Source organism: Stegostoma tigrinum, chromosome 16 (assembly GCF_030684315.1).
Source record: "Stegostoma tigrinum isolate sSteTig4 chromosome 16, sSteTig4.hap1, whole genome shotgun sequence".
Lineage (NCBI taxonomy): Eukaryota > Metazoa > Chordata > Chondrichthyes > Orectolobiformes > Stegostomatidae > Stegostoma > Stegostoma tigrinum.
This window is the reverse complement of record NC_081369.1, coordinates 63,938,075-63,961,303: the sequence shown is the minus strand read 5'-3', so window position 1 is coordinate 63,961,303 and position 23,229 is coordinate 63,938,075. Positions and strand designations below refer to the sequence as shown.

The 23,229-nt window shown below is 46.7% G+C and overlaps 1 protein-coding gene across 1 annotated transcript in view; it reads left to right on the top strand.

The window, feature by feature from the left end:
- The first annotated feature begins 4,502 nt into the window (after positions 1 to 4,502).
- nae1 (nedd8 activating enzyme E1 subunit 1) overlaps positions 4,503 to 23,229 on the top strand; it is a 40,882-nt gene continuing 22,155 nt past the window's right edge. Inside the window, exons 1-12 of the mRNA XM_048546188.2 lie at positions 4,503 to 4,613; positions 7,476 to 7,579; positions 7,674 to 7,734; positions 8,976 to 9,006; positions 10,599 to 10,670; positions 11,818 to 11,897; positions 13,271 to 13,380; positions 14,232 to 14,341; positions 17,136 to 17,198; positions 18,368 to 18,431; positions 19,165 to 19,256; positions 22,473 to 22,532. Coding sequence (XP_048402145.1) covers positions 4,561 to 4,613; positions 7,476 to 7,579; positions 7,674 to 7,734; positions 8,976 to 9,006; positions 10,599 to 10,670; positions 11,818 to 11,897; positions 13,271 to 13,380; positions 14,232 to 14,341; positions 17,136 to 17,198; positions 18,368 to 18,431; positions 19,165 to 19,256; positions 22,473 to 22,532 — 900 coding nt within the window. The 5' untranslated portion in view covers positions 4,503 to 4,560. The remainder of the gene's footprint in view (positions 4,614 to 7,475; positions 7,580 to 7,673; positions 7,735 to 8,975; positions 9,007 to 10,598; positions 10,671 to 11,817; positions 11,898 to 13,270; positions 13,381 to 14,231; positions 14,342 to 17,135; positions 17,199 to 18,367; positions 18,432 to 19,164; positions 19,257 to 22,472; positions 22,533 to 23,229) is intronic.

The following is a 23,229-nucleotide window of genomic DNA, read 5'->3' as shown; positions in this document are numbered from 1 at the left end:
ATTCATTTTCTAAGGGCCCTATGTCACTGTGACCTCTCTCCTCCTTTCTCCATATTTAAAGAAGTTCTTATTGTCAGTGTTTATATTCCTACTCGTTTCCCTCACAAATTATTTTCTTGGTTTTTATTACCCTTTTAGTCCTCCTTTGCTAGATTCTGAATTTATCTCAGTCTTTGGGGCTGTCACTGACTTTTGCGTCCTTATATGCTTTTTCTTTCAACTTGATATGCTCCTTAACTTCCTTGGTTAGCCATGGTTGGCTTATTCATCTCTTGGAATTTTTTCTCCTTTCTGGGATGTACTTTTGTTGCAGGTCATGAATTAATCCTTTAAATGTTTGCCACTGCTTGCTTACTGTGTTTCCTGCTAGTCTATCTGCCTAGTTCACTTTAGACAACTCTATCCTCATTTCATTGTAATTCCCTTCATTTAAACTAAACACAGTTGTTTTTGACCTAAGTTTCTCACTGTCAACCTGAATATTAAATTCTATCATGTTATGATCACTACTTCCTAGAGAACTTTCACTCTGAGGTCATTTATTAAACCTGGCTCTTCATTCCTTACCAGATCCAAGATGGCGTCCTCGCTGGTTGGATCCGTGACATGTTGCTCTAGGAAACTATCCCTGTTTGCACTTTATGAACTTATTGACACACTCCTCTTTCTGATTTGATTTACCCAATCAACATGAAGAGTAAAGTCATCCATAATTATTGCTTTATCCTTTTCACATGTTCCCAGTATTTGATGATTTATAGCCTTTCGCACATAGCTTTTTTTAGCTACCATTTGGGGATCTGTACATTACTTCTGCCCATGTCCTCGTTCCCTTGCTGTTGTTTACCTCTATCCAAATGGACTGAATATGATCCAAACCGAGATCGAATCTCTCAACTGCCCTCATCTCTCGTCAACAGGGCTACCATCCAGTCTGTCTCTCCAAAAGGTCAAATATCCCTAAATGTTAAGTTCCCAGTTTTGATTTCCTTGTAACCGTGTCTCTGTAATGGCTTTGATATCATATTCATTGACCTTGTTTTAGGCTGTTAGTTTGTCTACCTTATTCTGAATGATTTGTGCTTTAGGATACAAAACCTATATGTTTATTCTATTATTGCCCTCCGTTAGACTTTTATGGTTCCTTGATATGGTATAGCATTCACATATTCTGTCCCTTCCTTTAATTTTCTGGTAACAATCAATCTCTGCCCCCTCCATAACACTATTTAGGTTAAAGGCCTATCCATAGTCCTGGTTATGCAATTTTCCAGGACTCTGGTCCCAGCAGGATTCTGGTGGATCCTGTCCCATTGTAACAGCTCCCTCCTTCCACAGTCCTGGTGCTAAAGTTCTTTCAATTTGAACCAATTTCTCCCACATTTACACCACGCGTTTACCTCTTTCATCTTGTTGGCCCTGTGCTAATTTGTGCCTCAGGTAGTAATCTGGAGCTTATTACCTTCCTGGTTCTGCTTTTCAATTTAACCCCAAACTGATTATATTCCCTCGGCAGAACCTTCGCCCTCTTTCTACCTATACCATTGGCATCCACATGGACCATGACAACCGGACCTTTCCCCACCCATTCCCAGTTCCTCTGCAATCCAGACGAAATATCCTGAGCCTAGGGACCAGGCAGGTAACAACACACACTAACCAAAGAAACTATTCTAATTACAAATAAAAGAACTTATATACTTTCAACTGGGAAATGCAAAAAGCACCTTTTCCCATTGGCAGCAAATTCCCAATCTGCAGCAAAATCCCAGAATTAAACATCCACTTGACCTGTGCCTCTGTCTGAGTGTGATCTCTCCTCCCTGACCATGCAAAGCTTACTGGTGGTAGTGGTGGTGTTGAGATGCCTTCTTGTGTCACTGCAGCTCCATGTGCTGTGGGTTGACCCGCAATAACATTAGACAGGGAATTCCAGGAATTTGACCCAGCCGTGGTGAAGGGGCAGCGATATATTTCTATGTCAGGATTGTGAGTGGCTTGGAGGGGAACCTGAAGCTGCTGTCCTTGTCCCGCTGGGTGGAAGTGGTTGCATGTTTAGAAGGTGCTGTTGGAGGATCTTTGGTGAATTTCTGCAGTGCATCTTGTAGATAGTACACACTGCTGCTACTGAGTGTCGATGGTGGAGAGAATGGATGCCCATGGATGTAACACATCACTGCTACAGCACATTGGTGATAAAGCTGCTCACTTTTGAATTGGTAAAGTGCTGGGTGAGAAATGGTGGGATTGTGGGGGGATGGGTTTGTTGGGTGTGGGAGGTCACATGCTGAAACCATGCAGGAACTCATCTGACCAGAGTCAGCCAACTCACCACCAGGCCCTGGGGCTTCTTTACTGACACAACAGAAAATCATCAAGGAATCCCACTGCAACTCGCACAATCCTGACATTCCTGCTGAAAACTGAGCAATTGTTGGGAATATTTTGTAACCTCGGTTTTGTGTTTGGGGAGAGTTACTCTGAGGAAGGTGAGGCCTATATGGAGCAGAATCTTCAGCACGGCCTGTTTTGCAGCTGTAGATTCCATGTAATGAATAATTTAAAATAAATGACTGTGGGCGCTGGAGATCTGAACCAAACACACACAAAAACTGCTGGGGAACCTCAGCAGGTCTTCATAGTATCTGTGGAGAGAGAGAAAAACACGGTTAAAGTTTTGAATTTGGGGAGCCTCCTTCAGGGAAGACCTGCTGAGTCTCTCCAGCAGCTTCTGCTTCCTTTTATAATAAATAATTGGCTCGGCAGGAATAGGAGGACTATTGTTCTCAAATGTCTCCATCCTTGGAGATTTTCCTCACATTTTGTCTGCTTCTGTTCCAGACTCAATGACAGAGGTTAATCAGCAACTCCATTATCATGTTGTATGATCGTCAGGTTTCTCAGGGTTGAACTAGTTACAGTGATAATGGGAACTTCCTGCACTGCCACAATGATGCCACCTGAAGGTTGCAGGAACAGCAACTCATATTCCGCTTGGGAACCCTGCAGCCCAATGGTATCAATGTGGACTTCACCAGCTTCAAAATCTCCCCTTCCCTCACCGCATCCCAAAACCAGCCCAGTTCTTCCCCTCCCCCCACTGCACCACACAACCAGCCCAGCTCTTCCCCTCCACCCACTGCATCCCAAAACCAGCCCAGCCTGTCTCTGCCTCCCTAACCTGTTCTTCCTCTCACCCATCCCTTCTTCCCACCCCAAGCCGCACCTCCATTTCCCACCTACTAACCTCATCCCGCCTCCTTGACCTGTCCGTCTTCCCTGGACTGACCTATCCCCTCCCTACCTCCCCACCTATACTCTCCTCTCTACCTATCTTCTTTTCTCTCCATCTTCAGTCCACCACCCCCTCTCTCCCTATTTATTCCAGAACCCTCACCCCATCCCCCTCTCTGATGAAGCGTCTAGGCCCGAAACGTCAGCTTTTGTGCTCCTGAGGTGCTGCTTGGCCTGCTGTGTTCATCCAGCTTCTCACTTTGTTATCTTAACTCATAAGCAAGATGGTTTATTAAAATGGCACAGAAATAAGCAAACAAAATGTTCATCATGTAGTGAAACAAATAAGAATAGATGTTATGGGTGGAGAAAAAAAGTACTGGGACCCACAGTTTAATAGCACCTTAAATTAAATGGATTTCTATCCTATTGAAAGCCCCAATTTTTTATAATCCCAGCTGATGGTGATATTTAAAAAGTCGGATCCCAGCATGAAATCTGGCTTCATTTTTTTTGTTACCATGGTGATCAATCACTGAACAGTGTCACAAGGCTGTCAATGTACTTTTAACAAAAGAGCATATTTATTAGAGTCGTGTCATTGTCATTTGTGTTAATTTAATCTATTTTTCCAATCAGCCTGTTCAGAGGATAATTACACACTCTGGAGAAAGTGGGATCTGAGCCCAGGTCTCTTGGCCTGGGGTAGGGATATGACCACTGTGCCACAAGAATTTCACAAAGCAGGGGCAGTGCCCCTTTAGTAGAGCAGGGACACTGTCTCTTTAACAAAGCAGGAATGCTGTACCTTTAACAGAGTAGGGTCATGGTACAATTAACAGAGCAGGATCATTGCCGCTATAACAGAACAGGAGTACAATCTCTTTGACAGAGTAGGACACATGGCCCATTCAACAGTGCAGGACCAGTGTCCCTTTTAACACAGCAGAGAGACTGTTCCTTTAACAGAGCAGTGTCCCATTGCCCCTTTAACAGAGCTGGGACACTGCCCCTTTAACAGAGCAGGGTCACTGTGCCTTTAACAGTGTAGGGTCACTGCCCCTTTAACAGTGCAGGGTCACTGGCCCTTTAACAGAGCAGGGTCACTGCCCCTTTAACAGTGCAGGGACACCGCCACTTTAACAGAGCAAGGTCACTGGCCCTTTAACAGTGCAGGGTCACTGGCCCTTTAACAGTGCAGGGACACTGCGCCTTTAACACGATGTAGTGGGCGTGAGCTCACTGCGCCCTCTGCTGCTGAGCAGCCGCCGGTGCCCCTGGTGGCGAATCTGCGGCTGCGCTGGATTTACCTGGTGTTCGGTCTCCATGGCGGCGGGGAGCGGCCTGAAGAAGGAGGAGAAATATGACCGACAGCTGCGGTGAGGAGGGAGGGGGGAGGGGGTTCAGTGGGTTCAGTGAGCGAGCGAAGTCGGTCGGTCCACGTCGACACAGTAGATCGGCCGAACCACCAACTCTTCCTCCCCCCCACCCCCCTTCCCCCCTCCTCCCCCCTTCCCCCCTTCCCCCCTCCTCCCCCCTTCCCCCCTCCTCCCCCCACCCCCCTTCCTCCCCCACCCCCCTTCCTCCCCCACCCCCCTTCCTCCCCCCTCCCCCCTTCCTCCCCCCTTCCTCCCCCCTCCCCCCCCCTTCCTCCCCCCTTCCTCCCCCCTCCCCCCCCCTCCCTCCCCCCTCCCCCCCCTCCTCCTCCCCCCCTCCTCCTCCCCCCCCCTCCGTCCTCCCCTCCACCCCCTCTCTCCCCTTCCTCCACCCCCTCTCTCCCCTTCCTCCCCCCCTGCTCCCCTTCCTCCCCCCCCACCCCCCTCCCCCCTCCCCCACCCCCCTCCCCCCCTCCCCCCCTCCCCCCCTCCCCCCCTCCCCCTCCCCCCCTCCCCCCCTCCCCCTCCCCCCCTCCCCCCCCTCCCCCTCCCCCCCTCCCCCCCACCCCCTCCCCCCCCTCCCCCCCTCCCCCCCACCCCCTCCCCCCCTCCCCCTTCCCCCTTCCCCCCTCCCCCCCCCCTCCCCCCCTCCCCCCCTCCCCCCCTCCCCCTTCCCCCCCTCCCCCTTCCCCCCCTCCCCCCCTCCCCCTCCCCCCCTCCCCCTCCCCCCCTCCCCCCCTCCCCCTCCCCCCCTCCCCCTCTCCCCCTCCCCCTCCCCCTTCCCCCCCTCCCCCTTCCCCCCCTCCCCCTTCCCCCCCTTCCCCCTTCCCCCCCTCCCCCCCCTCCCCCTCCCCCCCCTCCCCCTCCCCCTCCCCCCCCTCCCCCTCCCCCCCCTCCCCCTTCCCCCCCTCCCCCTCCCCCTTCCCCCTTCCCCCCTCCCCCTTCCCCCCCTCCCCCTTCCCCCCCTCCCCCTTCCCCCCCACTCCCTCCCCCTTCCCCCCCTCCCCCCCCACCCCCCCTTCCCCCCCCCACCCCCCCTTCCCCCCCCCCACCCCCCCTTCCCCCCCCCACCCCCCCCACCCCCCACCCCCCTCCCCCCCCACCCCCCTCCCCCCCACCCCCCACCCCCCCTCCCCCACACCCCCACCCCCCTCCCCCACACCCCACACCCCCCTTTCCCCCCCACCCCCCACCCCCCTCCCCCCCCACCCCCCACCCCCCTCCCCCACACCCCCACCCCCCTCCCCCACACCCCCCACCCCCCTTTCCCCCCCACCCCCCTTCTTCCCCCCCCACCCCCCTTCTTCCCCCCCCACCCCCCTTCTTCCCCCCCCCACCCCCCTTCTTCCCCCCCCCACCCCCCTTCTTCCCCCCCCCACCCCCCTTCTTCCCCCCCCTTCTCCTCCCCCCCACCCCCCTTCTCCCCCCCCCACCCCCCTTCTCCCCCCCCCCACCCCCCTTCTCCCCCCCCCACCCCCCTTCTCCCCCCCCACCCCCCTTCTCCCCCCCCCACCCCCCTTCTCCCCCCCCCACCCCCCTTCTCCCCCCCCCACCCCCCTTCTCCCCCCCCCACCCCCCTTCTCCCCCCCCCACCCCCCTTCTCCCCCCCCCACCCCCCTTCTCCCCCCCCCCCACCCCCCTTCTCCCCCCCCACCCCCCTTCTCCCCCCCCACCCCCCTTCCCCCCCCCTCCCCCCCCACCCCTTCCTCCCCCCCCACCCCTTCCTCCCCCCCCACCCCTTCCTCCCCCCCCACCCCTTCTTCCCCCCTCCCCCCCCACCCCTTCTTCCCCCCTCCCCCCCCACCCCTTCTTCCCCCCTCCCCCCCCACCCCTTCCTCCCCCCCTTCCCCCCCACCCCCCCTTCCCCCCCCCCCATCGCCTCGCCCCCCCCCCCCCATCGCCCCCCCCCATCGCCCCCATCGCCCCCCTCCCCCCATCACATTCCCCCCCACCCGGCTCCCCCCATTCGCCCTCTCTCCCCCCCCCCCATTCGCATCGCCCCTCCCCCCTCCCCCCCATCGCCCTCCCCCCCATCGCCCTCCCCCCCATCGCCCTCCCCCCCATCGCCCTCCCCCCCATCGCCCTCCCCCCTCCCCCCTCCCCCCCATCGCCCTCCCCCCTCCCCCCCATCGCCCTCCCCTCCCCTGACTCTACTGATATCCCTTCATTGCCTCACCTCTACTGTATCTCTGAGATCATCGCCAGACCCATAACCCTGAAGAGAAATTTGTTTCTCCTGATTATGCCCCCCTCATGGATCTCTGACTCTAATTGGTGGCTGTATCTTCAGTTGACTTGGTCCCATGCTCTGGCATACCCTCCCTCCCTTTGCTTCTCTGCCTCTTTATTTAAGACACTTTTAAAAATCCAGAGAGGTAACCCTCTGTAATGAAGGGTCTAGGCACAAAACATCAGTTTTTGTGCTCCTGAGATGCTGTTTGGCCTGCTGTGTTCATCCAGCTACACACTTTGTTAGTTTAAAAATCTACTACTTTTGGCCACCTCATCTTTATGTGGTACAGCGTCATATTTCATTTGTTTGTGCATCTGCATCTTTGAGTATCTTACTGTGCTAAGTTTGAATTCAGTAGTTATTTTAAACAAGGACAATTTTCTATGCCCAGCTACACATAAGTCAATTGTTTCACAAACACTTCTCCCACTTGTGAGATCATGCATAACTAGGCAGGAGACTGTGAATTGTAGGTTGTGTTGTCTTCATGAACAATCGAGCAGTTTTTTTTAAACTTGGCATGTCTGTTTATATGGCATGGAGAGGAAATGGGAGCAGTCGGATTGGCTCAAGATCTCTCTGTTTCAACAGAGTTGGAAGTTTAATTGCTCTCCCTGTATTTCCTCCCTTAGGCTGTGGGGGGACCATGGTCAGGATGCACTGGAGGCTGCTCATGTCTGTCTGATTAATGCTAGTGCCACTGGAACTGAAATCCTGAAGAACCTGGTGCTTCCTGGTAAGATTGGAGCATTTCCCATGTCAAACAAAAAAAACTGATCAATAACAGCCAATCCATCTGTAATTTTTATTTCCACAATTCTCATCCTTAGGAATTGGATCTTTTACCATAGTAGATGGCAGCACTGTCGCTGGGGAGGATGTTGGCAATAAGTGAGTTTTTTAAACAGCCGAACGTTTTATTTTGCCTATATGCGGTTTAACATTGAAAATGTCATTTTTGAGTGGGTGGAGGCCAGACTCCTCCTCAACTAAACCTCCAGAACTCCCTCCCTCCGCATTAAACCTATTCGCCTTGTTCTGACTTTTTAATTTATGGTTTCCTTGCTCCTAATACCTTCTGTTCCATTCCTCCTGAAGCTCAGTGAATACTGCTTGAACTCCATTGGCCTGAAATGCTTTATCCAGTGAGCTGTGTAAAATGTGAGGTTGTTTGTCTGTCTTCCATGCTGCTTATTGCAGTTGGCTAGACTAGCATTGCCTGGAAAGGAAATAGGATTAACCCCATTTCTGTGGGCCTGGAGTCACATATAGGCCAGACCAGATGCGTTTTTACAACAGTTAAGTGGTTACGTTAGGCTGAAACAAACACTGATGCTGAATATATTCAGTTCATTTGTTAGTATTTGTGAAGAGAGAAAGCAGAATTAATATTTCAACTGGATGATCTTCCATTAGAGCTGGAAAAGCTTAGAGGTAACTGGTTTTAACCAAATATAGAGGAAGGGAACCCCTGGCAGGGAAGGAAAGAGCACAATGGAAAAGCTGTGATAGGGTGGAAGGCAGGAGATGTTAAATGGAAAAAAGTGTTGATGGTGCAAGGCAGAAAGGAATGACCATGGAACACAGAGAACCAAAAATGGGGCTAAATGAGCTGAAATTAATAAGCAGACTTTATCCGTTCCATTCACTTTATGGTCAGTGGTAACCCTAGGGTGTTGACATTGGGAGATTCAGCATGGGTAATATTATTGAATGTTAAAAGAGCGATGACTAGATTCTCTCTTGTTGGAGGAGACCATTACCTGGCAGTTACAGTCAAATGATGCTCACTTCCTCTTGTGTCCTGAATGTGTCCGCATCTTGCTGCACATGGGAAATGACTAGCAATATCTGAAACATTGCAAATAGTGCCAAACGTTGCAACATTTCCACATTTGATCAGTATGGAGGGTAGGACATTGATGTAATGGCTGAAGATGTTTGCGCTATCCTGAGGGAATGCTGCTGCAGTCTTCCAGATCTGAGATAACTGATGCCCCAACAATCTCAACTATCTTCTTATGCTTTAGGTATAACTCCAACCAAAGGAGAGTTTGCCCCTCTATACCCATTCATTGTAGTTTTGTTCGAGCTCCACAGTTTTTCACTGACTGAATTATATTCCTTTGCAGCTTCTTCCTAACCAAAAGCAGTATTGGACTGGTGAGTGCTTTGAATTTTGTTTTTACATTCTTGTAGCTATGATCCGCAATAATCCTTGTGTGCTGTCACTCAGTGAAGAGGGCCTAGTTTCCAGCTGATGGTTTGGCCATGCTCTAGACTGTCAGCTGCAGCTGAGTGTTCTCCAAGATCAGGCTATGTGGTGCAAAAAAACCTGCTGTAACTGTACAACAAGTGGATTCAGTGCCTTCAAAAGAGTGAGAATGTCAGGGGCTAATACAACATTAAAAAGGCAAATAAAATACTGGGATTCATTTCTGATGAAACCGATTTGAAAAGCAGGGGTTTTGTCTTAAACATTTGTTTGGACAACTCTTGTAGACTAGAACTATGCAAAGCACTCCAAATTAAGTAAAAAACGGAGGCACTGGGCGGTGTGCAATAGAAAGGTTTCTAGAATAATATAATATTCAAGAAGTTATATGTGTCTGGTATCGTTTATTTTGTATTCATGGATGCATGTGAGCGTGACTGGCTTGGCCAGCATTTATTTCCCATCCCTAATTGCCCAGAAGGCAGTTTGGAGTCAGTCACCTTGCTGTGAATCTGGAGTCACATGTCGATCAGACCAGGTAAGGATAGCAGTTTCCTTCCCTAAAGGACATTAGTGAACCAGATGGGTCTTTCCTTACCGTAATGGTTTGATGGTCATCATTAGATTCTTATCTCCAGATTATTACAGAATTCAAAACCCATCTTCTGCCGTGGCAGGAGTCGAATCTAGGTCCCCAAAACATTACTTGGGACTCCAGCTTAACAGTCCAGCGATAGTGCCACTAGACATTGTCTACATTTGTCTGGCATCGTCTCCATACTCCTGCCCTTTGCAGATATGGAAGGAGTCTGCTAGCACCCTAGATCAGACAACATGCTCTGCAATACTTCCAGTTTGAAAGTAAAGTCACAACAACATCACATCCTGATCAGAGGACGGCAGTGTTATTGATGCAGCACTAATCACCCACACGCCCCACTAGAATGGACGTGTCTCTCCCATTCTTGTAATGCATTCTTCCTGAAAATATACATAAAGAAAACAGTGGTCACAGGACAAGGAGTTGCACCTCGGCTCCTGATCACACAGGATATCGCTGTCCTGGATACATCTGGCAAATTCTGCTACCTTGGGCGTGTAGTGACAAACCATCTATTCTTTGATGCAGAGCTTGTTTTTCAAATAAGGAGACCAAAAGTGTACACAGCACACTAGTTGTGGTCTTTCCAAGGCTCTGTACGGCTGCTGTAGAATTTCACTACTTCTATATTCCGTTCTCAAGAAATGTTTTTACCCATGGAGTGATGAGAATGCAGAATTCTCAAGGAATGTTTGAGCTTAAGCCTAAAGATATGTTTAAAAGAGGTTAGATATACATCTGCATCAGAAAGTACTAGAAGCGCACAGTGCTAGGGATGAAATGGGGTGGGAGTTGAATTGTGTGGAGCTTAGACAGTGGTGTGGACCATTGAGTTGAATGGTTTGTCTCTGTGCCGTAATTGTTTTTAGGGCAGGGAATTCATTTTGAAGTTGGTCAATAGAATGAAGGATTTGTATTTCTGTTCCTCTTTCCATTCAGAACCGAGCCCAGGCGGCCACAGAGCTGCTGCAGGAGTTGAATAGTGATGTCAGTGGAAACTTCGTGGAGGAGGTAACAAAGTTTTTAATTTCAGGACAAGCAGCGTCATAAACCCATGTATCGTGTTTGGCTGGAGCTTCCTCCTAATGTTCATGTTGTAAATTCCTTAAATTCTTGCACACAATAAACAAGAAGAAACTGCTTCCACCAGCCGGAGGGTCAGTTACTGAAGGTCACAGATTGAAGATATTTGCCTAAGAACTGAGTAAAATGAAACCAGTTGTTACAATGACTCTGGAAGCGGATTTTAAGGTAGCTTTCGGAATTGAATTGATAAATGTTTGAAAAGGAAAGAAAATTCGAGTTTTGAGAGAAAAACAGTGTGGACTAACTGGGCATCTCCTTTGTAAACTAACAGTATAGGTATAATGGACTGAATGGCCACCTCTCCTTAAAATTCCAAGGCAGTTAATTACTTTGAGTGCACAATGGGTCAGTCATTTTCCTATAATATCCTGTCAGATAAGGGTTTTGGAAGGTTTAATGTCTGCAGCATTGTGAGCAACACCTCCCACTATGACGGGAGAGATCCCAAGAGAAGGAGAGAAGCATTGTGGCTTCAGCTGAGTGAGACATGCTACAATAAAGCTGTATGTAGTGCCTTAATATGTATGAACACTTTATTGTTCAAACTTACTGAAAACTCTCTGATCTCCCCAAGCTAATCAAGCAAATATACAACATAATCTACAAAGGACTTTTGCTGGATAATCTGTGGTCAGCTCTGTCAGCTGGTGATCGTCTGGGTAGGGGGTGACTGACTGGGCCAAGGATGGAGTACTCGTTGCCTTATTGGGAGTGCTGTCAAATCTAAATTTCTCCAGTCCAGGGCTTCTGAGCATCAACAGTACTGGAGAATAGGATCCCAATTTAACACCTTATCCTGTTTCCAGGATGTGGATGATTTTGACGTTCCAGTATTCCTATCTGGCCTAGTCTGCCTCAACGAATAGAGTCACACAGGCAGCAGTGATTAAGGAAGGAAGGCAGGCTCCTTTCTTTTGAAGGATATCAGTTATCCAGTTACATGTGTGCGAGCAGCCAACTATTTTTCCGTCACACAAATTATGGGAATGCATTTATATTTGAGGCTAAATCTTTTCTGCTTATTACTGTTCTGTCTCGAATTGGCCGAGTTATGAAATCTTGACACTTTCAGAGCCTTGAACAGCTGCTTGAAAATGACCCTACGTTCTTCCTCAAATTCAATGTGGTGATTGCTACGCAACTTTCAGAAAGGTAAGCAGTAATTTGGTTTTAAATTGTTGTACCTTAGGAAATGTTGTCACCAGCTTGGACAAAACAACTCCCCACAAACATCCGTATGTTAAATTACCAGAAAATCTGTCCTTAGTGATTTCTGGAAGAAGGGTAGTTGTTATTTCTGCATGTTGCTCTCTGAAATGGTAATCTAGAACCATTACATCCACATGATGGAGGATAGGACCTCGTGGATGAAAAGGTCAGCAACAAATACCAGTAAAGGTCCTTTTAATAAGGGCATTAATTTCCCAGGATTTGGGATGTGCAAGACTGGGGGCTCCAAATCATGGGTTTGGGTTTAGCCTCTTAGGATTGGGATGAGAACCATTACATCCACATGATGGAGGATAGGACCTCATTTTGAAGTCTCTTGAAAGAGAGCACCATACTCCACAGTGCTGTATTGGGACTGTAAGTCTTAGTTATGTGCTGGTTATTAGTCGTCTAGTTACTATTTGTTTGTATTTCACAAAGCATTTGGGTTATTACATCTGGCAGTTTCATGGTCATCTAATTTGGAGAGACCACACATGGCCAAGAATATTGAATACACGTTAGTCAATCCCACTACAATAAATTGTCAATGTCACCATCACTGGATTACTTAGCTAGTCACCTGACCACTAGGCTTCATGCTGGTTGGTTTTCTCTGCAAGTCAGTCATTGTAAAAGAAAAATGAGTGAATGGCCATTCTTTCTCAGCCCAAGCCACCTCTGTTTTATGGATTGTTGTCCATTAATTTTTGAGATACTTGCTAACAGGCAAAAACATTACTTTCTCTCCACTTTGAGTGGCATAGAATAGATAACAGTAGATCTAAAGGATTGCTGTTTTTAATTATTTAGACATGGTCATGCACTTAACTTTCTCATTTATTTTATAGTTAAGCAAATACAGTGCATGCAGGAGTTCTTAAATAAAAACACATTTAGCACATTGCTGGAGAAGTTCAGAGATAATAGGAACTGCAGATGCTAGAGAATCTGAGATAACAAGGTGTAGAGCTGGATGAACACACCGAGCCGAGCAGCATCAGAGGAGCAGGAAAGCTGCCGTTTCAGGCCCAGACCCTTCCTGAAATGTCAGCCTTCCTGCTGTTTGGCCTGCTGTGTTCATTCAGCTCTGCACCTTGTTATCACTGGAGAAACTCAGTAAGCTCTGGCAGTTCTTTGAAGCACAGTTCTGAAGAAGCTTTATTGGACTTATTGTCAAATGGCAATGCACTGTCATTGAAATGTTAATTGCACTTCTCTCTTCACAGATGCTGCCAGACTTGCTGAGGTTCTCCAACGTATTCTGTTGTTGTTTTTCTTTTATATAAACAGTGACTTTTGTTTGCCATTGTCAGTTCGTTGCTACGTTTATCGGCCATCCTTTGGAATGCTGATGTGCCGCTGCTGGTGTGTCGAACGTATGGGCTGGTTGGTTACATGAGACTCGCTGTAAAGGAGCATCCAGGTAGACTTCCATGAAATTCTGCTTCTCAACTGGTACTGTTGATTCTCCTACGATGCTCCTCAGTGAAGTGATAACAAACAGCCCTAATATCATAGGAGCAGTATAATGCCTTGTTACAAGGCGTAACTGCCATGTAGTGATGCTAGTGAGCATAGAAGATTCAGGGAAGGTTTGATAGATGTAAAATTATGCAGCGTGGACTGGATGAGTTGTATCATCAGACAACAAAGGAAACAACTGAGAGATTTCATATACATTTGCAGATTGTGGAACATTCTCAGAGGATTGAAAATTACCGATGTAAATCCTTATTCAAAAACCAAGGGAGACAAATGAACAGTATCTATAGGATCATTAGTTTAATATCTGTCATATGGGGAAATGCAAGAATCTACTATAATGGATGTAACAGCAGAGTATTTAGAAATATATAATATGATCAAGCAGATTCAGTATAGACAGATTTATTGTGACTTAAAACAAGCAGCTTGAGAAGTGCAAATTCAATAGTAACTTAAAATGAGCAAAATAATTATAAGGTTATGGGGAAAGTGTGTCTGAGTGCAGTAAGTTTGATACCTCTTTGAAAGAGGGATAAATGCATTTGCAAACACACGTATGTACACAGACATATGTCCTATGGAAAGTTTACTTGACATACAGCATTCAGGATCCTTGCTTTGTGCCTTCACATTTTGTTAAATTGTTTCTTTTCCCATGTGAGCCATGGATTGTGATTGAACTTGATTGTTGAGATGATTTGGGACTCAGTATAACTTTAGCAATCAAACTACGATGTAAATTGTGAATGCAAGACCTCCGAGTACATGGTGCATGTATTTTCTTTTCAGTTGTGGAATCACACCCCGATAATGCACTTGAAGATTTGAGACTTGATTCGCCTTTCCCACACCTGAAGGATCACATTCAGGCTTACGACTTGGACAAAATGGACAAAAAGGTCAGCAGCAAATACCAGTAAAGGTCCTTTTAATAAGTGCATCAATTTCCCAGGATTTGGGATGTGCAAGACCAGGAATTCCAAATCTTGGGTTTGGGTTTAGCCTCTTAGGATTGGGATGAGAAAAGAAATTCTACCGCTCAGAAGTTGTCAATCTTTCAAATTCTCTATTCCAGAGAGATGCAGATCCTGTCATTGTGTAAATTCAAGACAGAGATAGACAGATTTTTGGTCGTTACAGGAATCCAATGATATGAGAATCCAGTGAGGGAAGGAGGGTGGAGATTAGTCTTCATCTTAATGACTCTTGGAGCAGGTTCCAAGTCTACTATGACCAATTCTGCTCCTACTCCTTATGTTCTGAAGAAAATAACAGAGATAAAAATTGTTTAGTAGGGTTAGAAACTGCTTTTGCAGTTTTTGCATTGACAATGGAAATGTGTGGAGTGGGATGGAGAGGTGATTGAAGGTGAGGGTTACAGAGCTGGGGAGGAGTGCCAGGCAAAGTAGAAAGAAAGGGTGTTGTGGACTGCCTTTTACAACTAAAGGGTCCCAGATGTGTCTGAGACGTTTGAAGGAGAGAATAAGTTACTAGATGTGCCCTAAAGTGTCTAGCAAGAGATATTTACGTGACAGCAGGGGGAGTGCATTTGAGGCAGTCACTCGATTGACATTGCATTCGTATTGTGGAAGTGAAGTTCAGTAAACCCTTTTCGACTTCACAGAGAGGTGCAGCCTGTCTGCCGGCATTGGATTGTTTTCACTCTGTGCTGTTCTTGGCACCCACAGCTTTTTTTAAGACTCTGTCTCAACCAATCAGACAGTTGCTGCCAGGCAGAATTCCCTCAGCACAAAAGATTTTTGGTGCTGTTCAGATTCAATCTCCCTCATTTTGCTTTCAAGTTCCATGTATTGGACAACTCAACAATATGCAGCACTTGGTTTTTCAAGTTACAATCCTCCCTATTTCTCAGTCAGAAGAGTCCAACTCCTGTTTCAATTTATAGTTACGGAAAATGAAAATGATGTTATTTTACACTAGTACCAGGTGCCTAAAGAAAGAAAGTCTATTGCTGAGTGCTAAAACTTGTCTTTATGCACCTAAAAACTCATGCACAACACCTCATATTCACCATGGACGTCCAGTCCCTGTACACCTGCATTCCGCATGGAGATGGCCTCAAGGCCCTCCGCTTCTTCCTGTCCCGCAGGCCCGACCAGGCCCCCTCCACCGACACTCTCATCCATCCACTTCACCAACACCTTCCACCCCGACCTTCAGTTCACCTGGGCCATCTCCAGCACATCCCTCACCTTCCTGGACCTCTCAGTCTCCATCTCAGGCAACCAGCTTGTAACTGATGTCCATTTCAAGCCCACCGACTCCCACAGCTACCTAGAATACACCTCCTCCCACCCACCCTCCTGCAAAAATTCCATCCCCTATTCCCAATTCCTCCGCCTCCGCCGCATCTGCTCCCACGATAAGACATTCCACTCCCGCACATCCCAGATGTCCAAGTTCTTTAAGGACCGCAACTTTCCCCCCACGGTGATTGAGAACGCCCTTGACCGCGTCTCCCGCATTTCCCGCGACACATCCCTCACACCCCGCCCCCGCCACAACCGCCCCAAGAGGATCCCCCTCGTTCTCACACACCACCCTACCAACCTCCGGATACAACGCATTATCCTCCGACACTTCCGCCATTTACAATCCGACCCCACCACCCAAGACATTTTTCCATCCCCTCCCCTGTCTGCTTTCCGGAGAGACCACTCTCTCCGTGACTCCCTTGTTCGCTCCACACTGCCCTCCAACCCCACCACACCCGGCACCTTCCCCTGCAACCGCAGGAAATGCCACACTTGTCCCCACACCTCCTCCCTCACCCCCATCCCAGGCCCCAAGATGACATTCCACATTAAGCAGAGGTTCACCTGCACATCTGCCAATGTGGTATACTGCATCCACTGTACCCGGTGCGGCTTCCTCTACATTGGGGAAACCAAGCGGAGGCTTGGGGACCGCTTTGCAGAACACCTCCGCTCAGTTCGCAACAAACAACTGCACCTCCCAGTCGCAAACCATTTCCACTCCCCCTCCCATTCTCTTGATGACATGTCCATCATGGGCCTCCTGCACTGCCACAATGATGCCACCCGAAGGTTGCAGGAACAGCAACTCATATTCCGCCTGGGAACCCTGCAGCCATATGGTATCAATGTGGACTTCACCAGTTTCAAAATCTCCCCTTCCCCTACTGCATCCCTAAACCAGCCCAGTTCATCCGCTCCCCCCACTGCACCACACAACCAGCCCAGCTCTTCCCCCCCACCCACTGCATCCCAAAACCAGTCCAACCTGTCTCTGCCTCCCTAACCGCTTCTTCCTCTCACCCATCCCTTCCTCCCACCCCAAGCCGCACCCCCAGCTACCTACTAACCTCATCCCACCTCCTTGACCTGTCCGTCTTCCCTGGACTGACCTATCCCCTCCCTACCTCCCCACCTACACCCTCTCCACCTATCTTCTTTACTCTCCATCTTCGGTCCGCCTCCCCCTCTCTCCCTATTTATTCCAGTTCCCTCCCCCCATCCCCCTCTCTGATGAAGGGTCTAGGCCCGAAACGTCAGCTTTTGTGCTCCTGAGATGCTGCTTGGCCTGCTGTGTTCATCCAGCCTCACATTTTATTATCACAAAAATAATATTCAGTTTGACATTGTAATGTGTGTTTGTCCAGTTGTACTATGTGTTACTATAGTAACAGTTTATTTCCTTTTAATATTCTAGGACCATAGTCACACTCCGTGGATAATTGTGGTAGCCAAATACTTGGAAAGGTGGTACAGTGAGGTAGGTTGTGGATTTTGTTAATATGACCTTGTTAAGTAATCCTTATCCAGCTGAGAAACCAGAGTCCTACACAATTGTAAAAAGTTATATATATATTAGAAAGTATTACTTTAATCTCCACAGATTTGTTTCAGTTGCCATCATTATTCTGAGTCTCAACATAAAATACGCATTACACATTTTGTATCCGTGAAATGCAGTGATTGCAATTTCTGCCTCCTGGTGATTACTTTCTCCCCTTTCGCCCCTCCTTGCTGACCCAGTCTTCACTACTTCAGGTTTTCCTGGGATGCTGTGCTGCTACTTAAGTAGTCATTATTCATATGGTCTGTTTTTGCACAGGCCATGAAAACGCAGACCCCACCCTAATCCAGCAGGATTTGCCAGATCACAATCAGGAGCATTGACTCCCTGGCTGACATTTCCCTCTGTATTCTAGGAATGCTGATGCCAGTCTGGGTGACCAAAATATTTGTTTCAGAGATCACTTGGATAAGGCTACAGAGTAGCCTCAGTGACCATGAAACTGTTTCTGCTCAAATAAGAACCACTTTGAAAGAGGAGAAAGCAAAATAAATTTGATGCAGTGTGAATTATAATTTGTGTTTGAGTCCAGCCAGTCCCTGGGTTGTGAATGGGTCCCTTGGTTGAGTCCATTTGCAAGTTGATTTGTATACAAGTAAGAATGCAAAGAAGGGCAATATAAAATAGCTATTCATAAGTATGAGAAATATTTGTATGTTGGATCTTTAGAATTGCACCCTGTATGGGATCTCTTTATATGTATGAGTGCTTGAAAGTCTGATGTTCACAGATTTGTTGACCACCTGCACTTCAATATCGTGTTTTGGCATAATGTTATCAAGTTTCAACTGCAGTTCAGCAAGTAGGATCACAAGACATAAGAGCAGAATTAGGCCATTTGGCTCATTGAGTCTGCCCTGCCAATCAATCATGACTGATATGTCTCTCAATCCCATTCTCCTGCTTTTCCCATAACTACATGCCCTTATCAATCAAGAACGGTTCTCCCTGCCCACTGCACCTCCCCCTTCCCCACCCCCGACATACCCCTTTAAAGCTATCGGTGCTGTATTTTCGTGGTCTTTGTGACTGGCATTGCCTCCTTGAGCAGAAACTTACTTTTCCTTTTTTTTCAAACTATGCAGCACAATAGTCAGTTACCAAAAACATACAAAGAAAAGGAGGCATTTCGAGAGTTAATGCGTCAAGGTATGAAATTTTAGTTTTGGTTTTCTGGATGATTCTGTCAGATTTGATACACGTAAACAGCTAATTTTCTTTAGGGCCTTCCTAACTTATTTGTCAAAGCATTAGTTCCTGTAGCATTGTGCTCATGCAGTTCAATCAGCAATTCGAATCTCTGTAGACTGACATTGTGAATTCCAAAAAATCCACTTACATTTTTGGCACTAGATGACAAATGACTATATGAGATGCCGTTTCCCCCAACCCTGCCTTTTTATAACTTTTCTGCTACATGTGACCCAATATTAACTGAAACCTGTCAAATGACTGATTTTAATGGGAAGAACGGGATGAACAATGTAAACTAAATGGTCGCATTTTAACTGGAATGAATGTTGCAGGGTAGGGTGGATGGTGGAGGTGGTAATGGGAGTTAATGTTGGAAGTGATTTTTTAAAAAAAAAAAGTGGCCTAGAGTTGTAGAGGCCAGGTTGCCCATCCTGGAAGGTGGCAGGACAAATGGAGAAAGCAGTTTAAAAAAGGGATTTTGAAACCACGTCTTTAAAAACAATAAACAAAGGCTTGGTGCCCAAAAGCCCGTACTTCAGGAAAACCATCAAAGCCTTTGAGAAGGGATAGCGGAAATTTACTAAGATAATACTAGTGATGGAGGGATTAGAGAAGCTGCGTGTTCTCCTCATTTAATGGCCACTTGGCCACTAATTACTTCATTTTCTTGCCTTGCAAATTAATTCAGGATTATTAAAGAAAGACAATGGAACGCCAGAAGATGAAGAAAACTTTGATGAAGCGATCAAAAATGTCAATACTGCTCTGAATCCAACTGAGGTATAATTGCTGGTGCCATTATTCCAATATTTGTTGCTTTCTGATGTTGAGCATGAGATTGACACACCAATGAACAAATGTCAGAAGACTGGTAAAGGTATCTTCTACTGATGTCATGCTGTACCCTCTTGCCTTGCCATCCAGGCTGTAGCTTGCAAGTTGAATACCTTCAGATAATCAGGATTGTATAGCTGACATAATAGAGGACATTCATTTTAGAAGCTGTTCCATCACTTGCAATGTCTCCACAGTTGCTGTCAACAGAATGTGTATGGCTGTATCCTTGCTTCTGTAATACAACCAGCATCAGTACTGAAGTGATTGAGCATTAGCTAGCCAGCCATGGGTGGAATTACTCTGGGTCAATAGACAACTCATCTAAGGGTCATTAATCTGCTTTATCCAGCTGTTCATACAGCCACAATTCGGATATAAGAGACATCAGTACCACGTTGCCTGTTTTAGTGGATTTCAGCAAATTGTAACAGCTGTTTAAACTCAGTTGACTTTGGAGGGAGAACATGCCCTCAGATGCTCAGTTGCTGTGTTACACATGGCAAGGGCAGGTAACTTGTTGTATTTTCAGGTCAGTTCCCCATTTAGACTTGGCCAACTTCCTTGAGATCTTGTTTCTGTCTACCACCACCTTTTTGGTATCATCTTAAAAGCTATGGGTGTAATTCTTTTTTTTTCACTGTTTCATGTATGTTGGGCTAGCCCGCCATGCCCAAACTGCATTATCCATCTCTAATTTCAGAGACTGCTGGTAAGCTGCTGCCTTGAGCCATGCAGTCCTTGGTGTCCAAGAACCATTGTACTGTTATGAAGGTGTTCCAGGACTTTGAGTGATGGATTGGGAATATAGGTCCAAATCAGGATGGGTGTGGCTTGGAGGGGAACAGATATTACTCAACTGCAAGCTGCTTTCAAGTTGTGTGCCAGTTGTCTCGCATTCTTGCATGTTAAATTCTCACTTTGCATCTCTAGTCCTGAAATAAGAACATAAGAACTAGGAGCTCCTTGGGCCTGCCCTGCCATTCAGTAAGATCATGGCTGATCTTTTTGAGACTTGGCTCCACTTACCTGTCCGCTCACCATAACCCTTAACTCCTTTACTGTTAAAAATTTATGTAGCCTTGCCTTGAACACATTCAGCGAGGTCGCTTCAACCATTTCACTGAGCAGGGAATTCCACAGATTCACAACCCTCTGGGTGCAGAAGTTCCTCCTGACTTCAATCCTACATCTGTGTCTCTTTATTTTGAGGCTATGCCCCCTAGTCTTAGCTTCACCTGCTAGTGGAAACAACCTCCCTGCCTCCACCTTATTTATTCTCTTCATTATCTTATGTTTCTACAAGATCTCCCTTCATTCTTCTGAATTCCAATGTGTATAATGCCAGCCTACTGTCTCCTCATAATCCAACCCCTCACCTCTGAAATCAACAGAGTGAATCTCTTCTGCACCCTCTCCAGTGCTAGTGTATCTCTTCTCAAGTAAGGAGACCAAAGCTGCACACAGTATTCCAGATGTGGCCTCACCAGGACCCTTTACAGCTGTAGCCGAGCCTCCCTGTTTTTAGACTCATCCCTCCTGCAATGGCAGACAAAATTCCATTTGCCTTTTTAATTACCCGCTGCACCTGCAACCTTACTTTTAGCGATTTCATGCATAAGGACACCCAAGTCCCCCTGCACAGCAGCGTGCTGCAATTTTTTGCCATTTAAAACGTAGCCCATTTTGCTGTTACTTCTACCAAAATGGATGACCTCACACTTATCAACATTGTACTCCATCTGCCAGACCTTTGCCCACTCACTTAGACTATCTATATCCCTTTGCAGACTTTCAGTGTCTTCTGCACACTTTGCTCTACCACTCACCTTAGTGTCATCTGCAAATTTTGACACACCCCATTAGTCCCCAACTCCAAATCATCATCAGTCAAAATTGTAAGCAATTGCAGTCCCAACACTGATCCCTGAGGCACACCGCTAGCCACTGACCACCAACCAGAAAAACACCCATTTACCCGTACTCCTTGCTTTCTACTAGCCAACCAATCCTCTATCCATGCCAATACATATAAAGAAAATGAAATGTAAAGAGCTGATTTTTCTTGTCAGTATCAGTCAGCAAATCATTAATCACAGAGTAGAGAGAGGATTATCTGAAATTTTAAGAAAGACTTGAGCTGCAGAAGATGAATCAGGTCTGCTTTCGGTCACTGTTGAAATTGCTAACCGCTCCAGGAGGATCATTTTTGATGTTTTGTGAATTCAAATGCACTCCCAATGGTTCACACTTTTTGAAATTTCCAAATCCTGTTTTGAAATTTCCGAACACTCCCATAGGTAGGGCAAAAACCTAGAAATTTTGCATCATTTCCACTCTGTGTTGACTTGATAAGTAAGATGTTAAGCCTCACTGCTGATAGTTGATGACTGTGCTGCTTGTTGCACTATAAGTTTAGGTGAGGAATGCATTCGAACCATCTTAGCTTGTGCATCTGTTAGTTTTGCAAAGAAGATTTGAGATGAAATTTGATGAATGACTGACTGACTGGTGGGATCATAACCAGGTAATGTAGATGTAATGTAATGGGCTTAAGAAAAGGAGGAGTGAAATATGGAGGTGTTACCTGCATTGAGTTATGATCTGAAATATGCTGCCTGAAAGGCTGGTAGGGCAGAATCATTGATAACTTTCCAAAGAGACGTGGTTAGTAGGCTATTCAGTCCACCAACCCACCCAGACCTAACCCCTCTCCTTACCCTGTAAGCCTGCATTTCCTGTGGCTAATGCACCTAGCCTGCACATCCCTGGACACTATATGGGGCAATTTAACATGGCCAATATACCTAACCTACACATCTTTGGACTGTGGGAGGAAACCGGAGCAGACTCTGGGAGAAAGCAAAAACTCCACCCGAACAGCTGCCCAAGTGTCAGATCAAACCAGGTTCCTGAGACTGTGAGGCAGCAGTGCTAACTGCTGAGCCACTGTGCTACCTGGAAAGCACTGGAAAAGGAAAAACATTTGTCAGGCTAATCACGAAAGAGCAGTAGACTGGAGCTTGTCGGGTATCACTTTCAAAGAGTGAATAAGGTCATGATGGAGCAAATGGCTTCCTTCTGTGCTCTATAATTCAATACTTTAGTTGAGATGGAATCTTCTATTATTATATGTTCTTCTTTCTAAATGTATCTTTTTAGATTCCAAGTAACGTACAGGAGCTGTTCAAGGATGAGAGATGCACCAACATCAATGCACAGGTTTGAAGTAAAGACAAAACAAACCCTTTTTAATGAAAACATTTGAACGTTTAATCTGAAGAAGAGAATGTTCTACGCATTTATCCCTGGGTCTCGCCCAGTGAATCAGTTTTGGTTTAACAAGTATTGAGCTATTGGTCAAGACAGTGTTGAGATCCACTGACTAATAATTGGGGAGCATATCCATCAGACTAGAGTACATAATGATCTGAAATTTGGTATTTCCCTTTGTTTGTGACCCCTTCTTTCTAAGACTTTTAACTCATTCAACCAATTTCTTAAAGAGTAAGCTGAATTAGTTGGTGTCAGTTGTCTTTTAGTAGCTGGCTACTATCTACTATTTCAGGAAAGAATTTGTGTTACTTCCTGATGAAGAATGCTCAATGCCTTCAATTTTGTCTACAATGCCTTTTAAACTTCACAACATTGCACCAGAATAGGACTGCTGCAATAGTGTTTCATGGATAGGAGGAGGTGAAAAAGACTGAATTGTTTAAACAATAAGGTGTAGAGCTGGATGAACGGAGCAGGTCAAGCAGCATCAGAAGAGAAGGAAGGCCGATGTTTCAGGCCTAGACCCTTCTTCAGAAATGTTGGCCTTCCTGCTCCTCTGATGCTGCTTGGCCTTCTGTGTTCACCCAGCTCTACACCTTGTTATCTCAGATTCCCCAGCATCTGCAGTTCCTACTATCTCCGA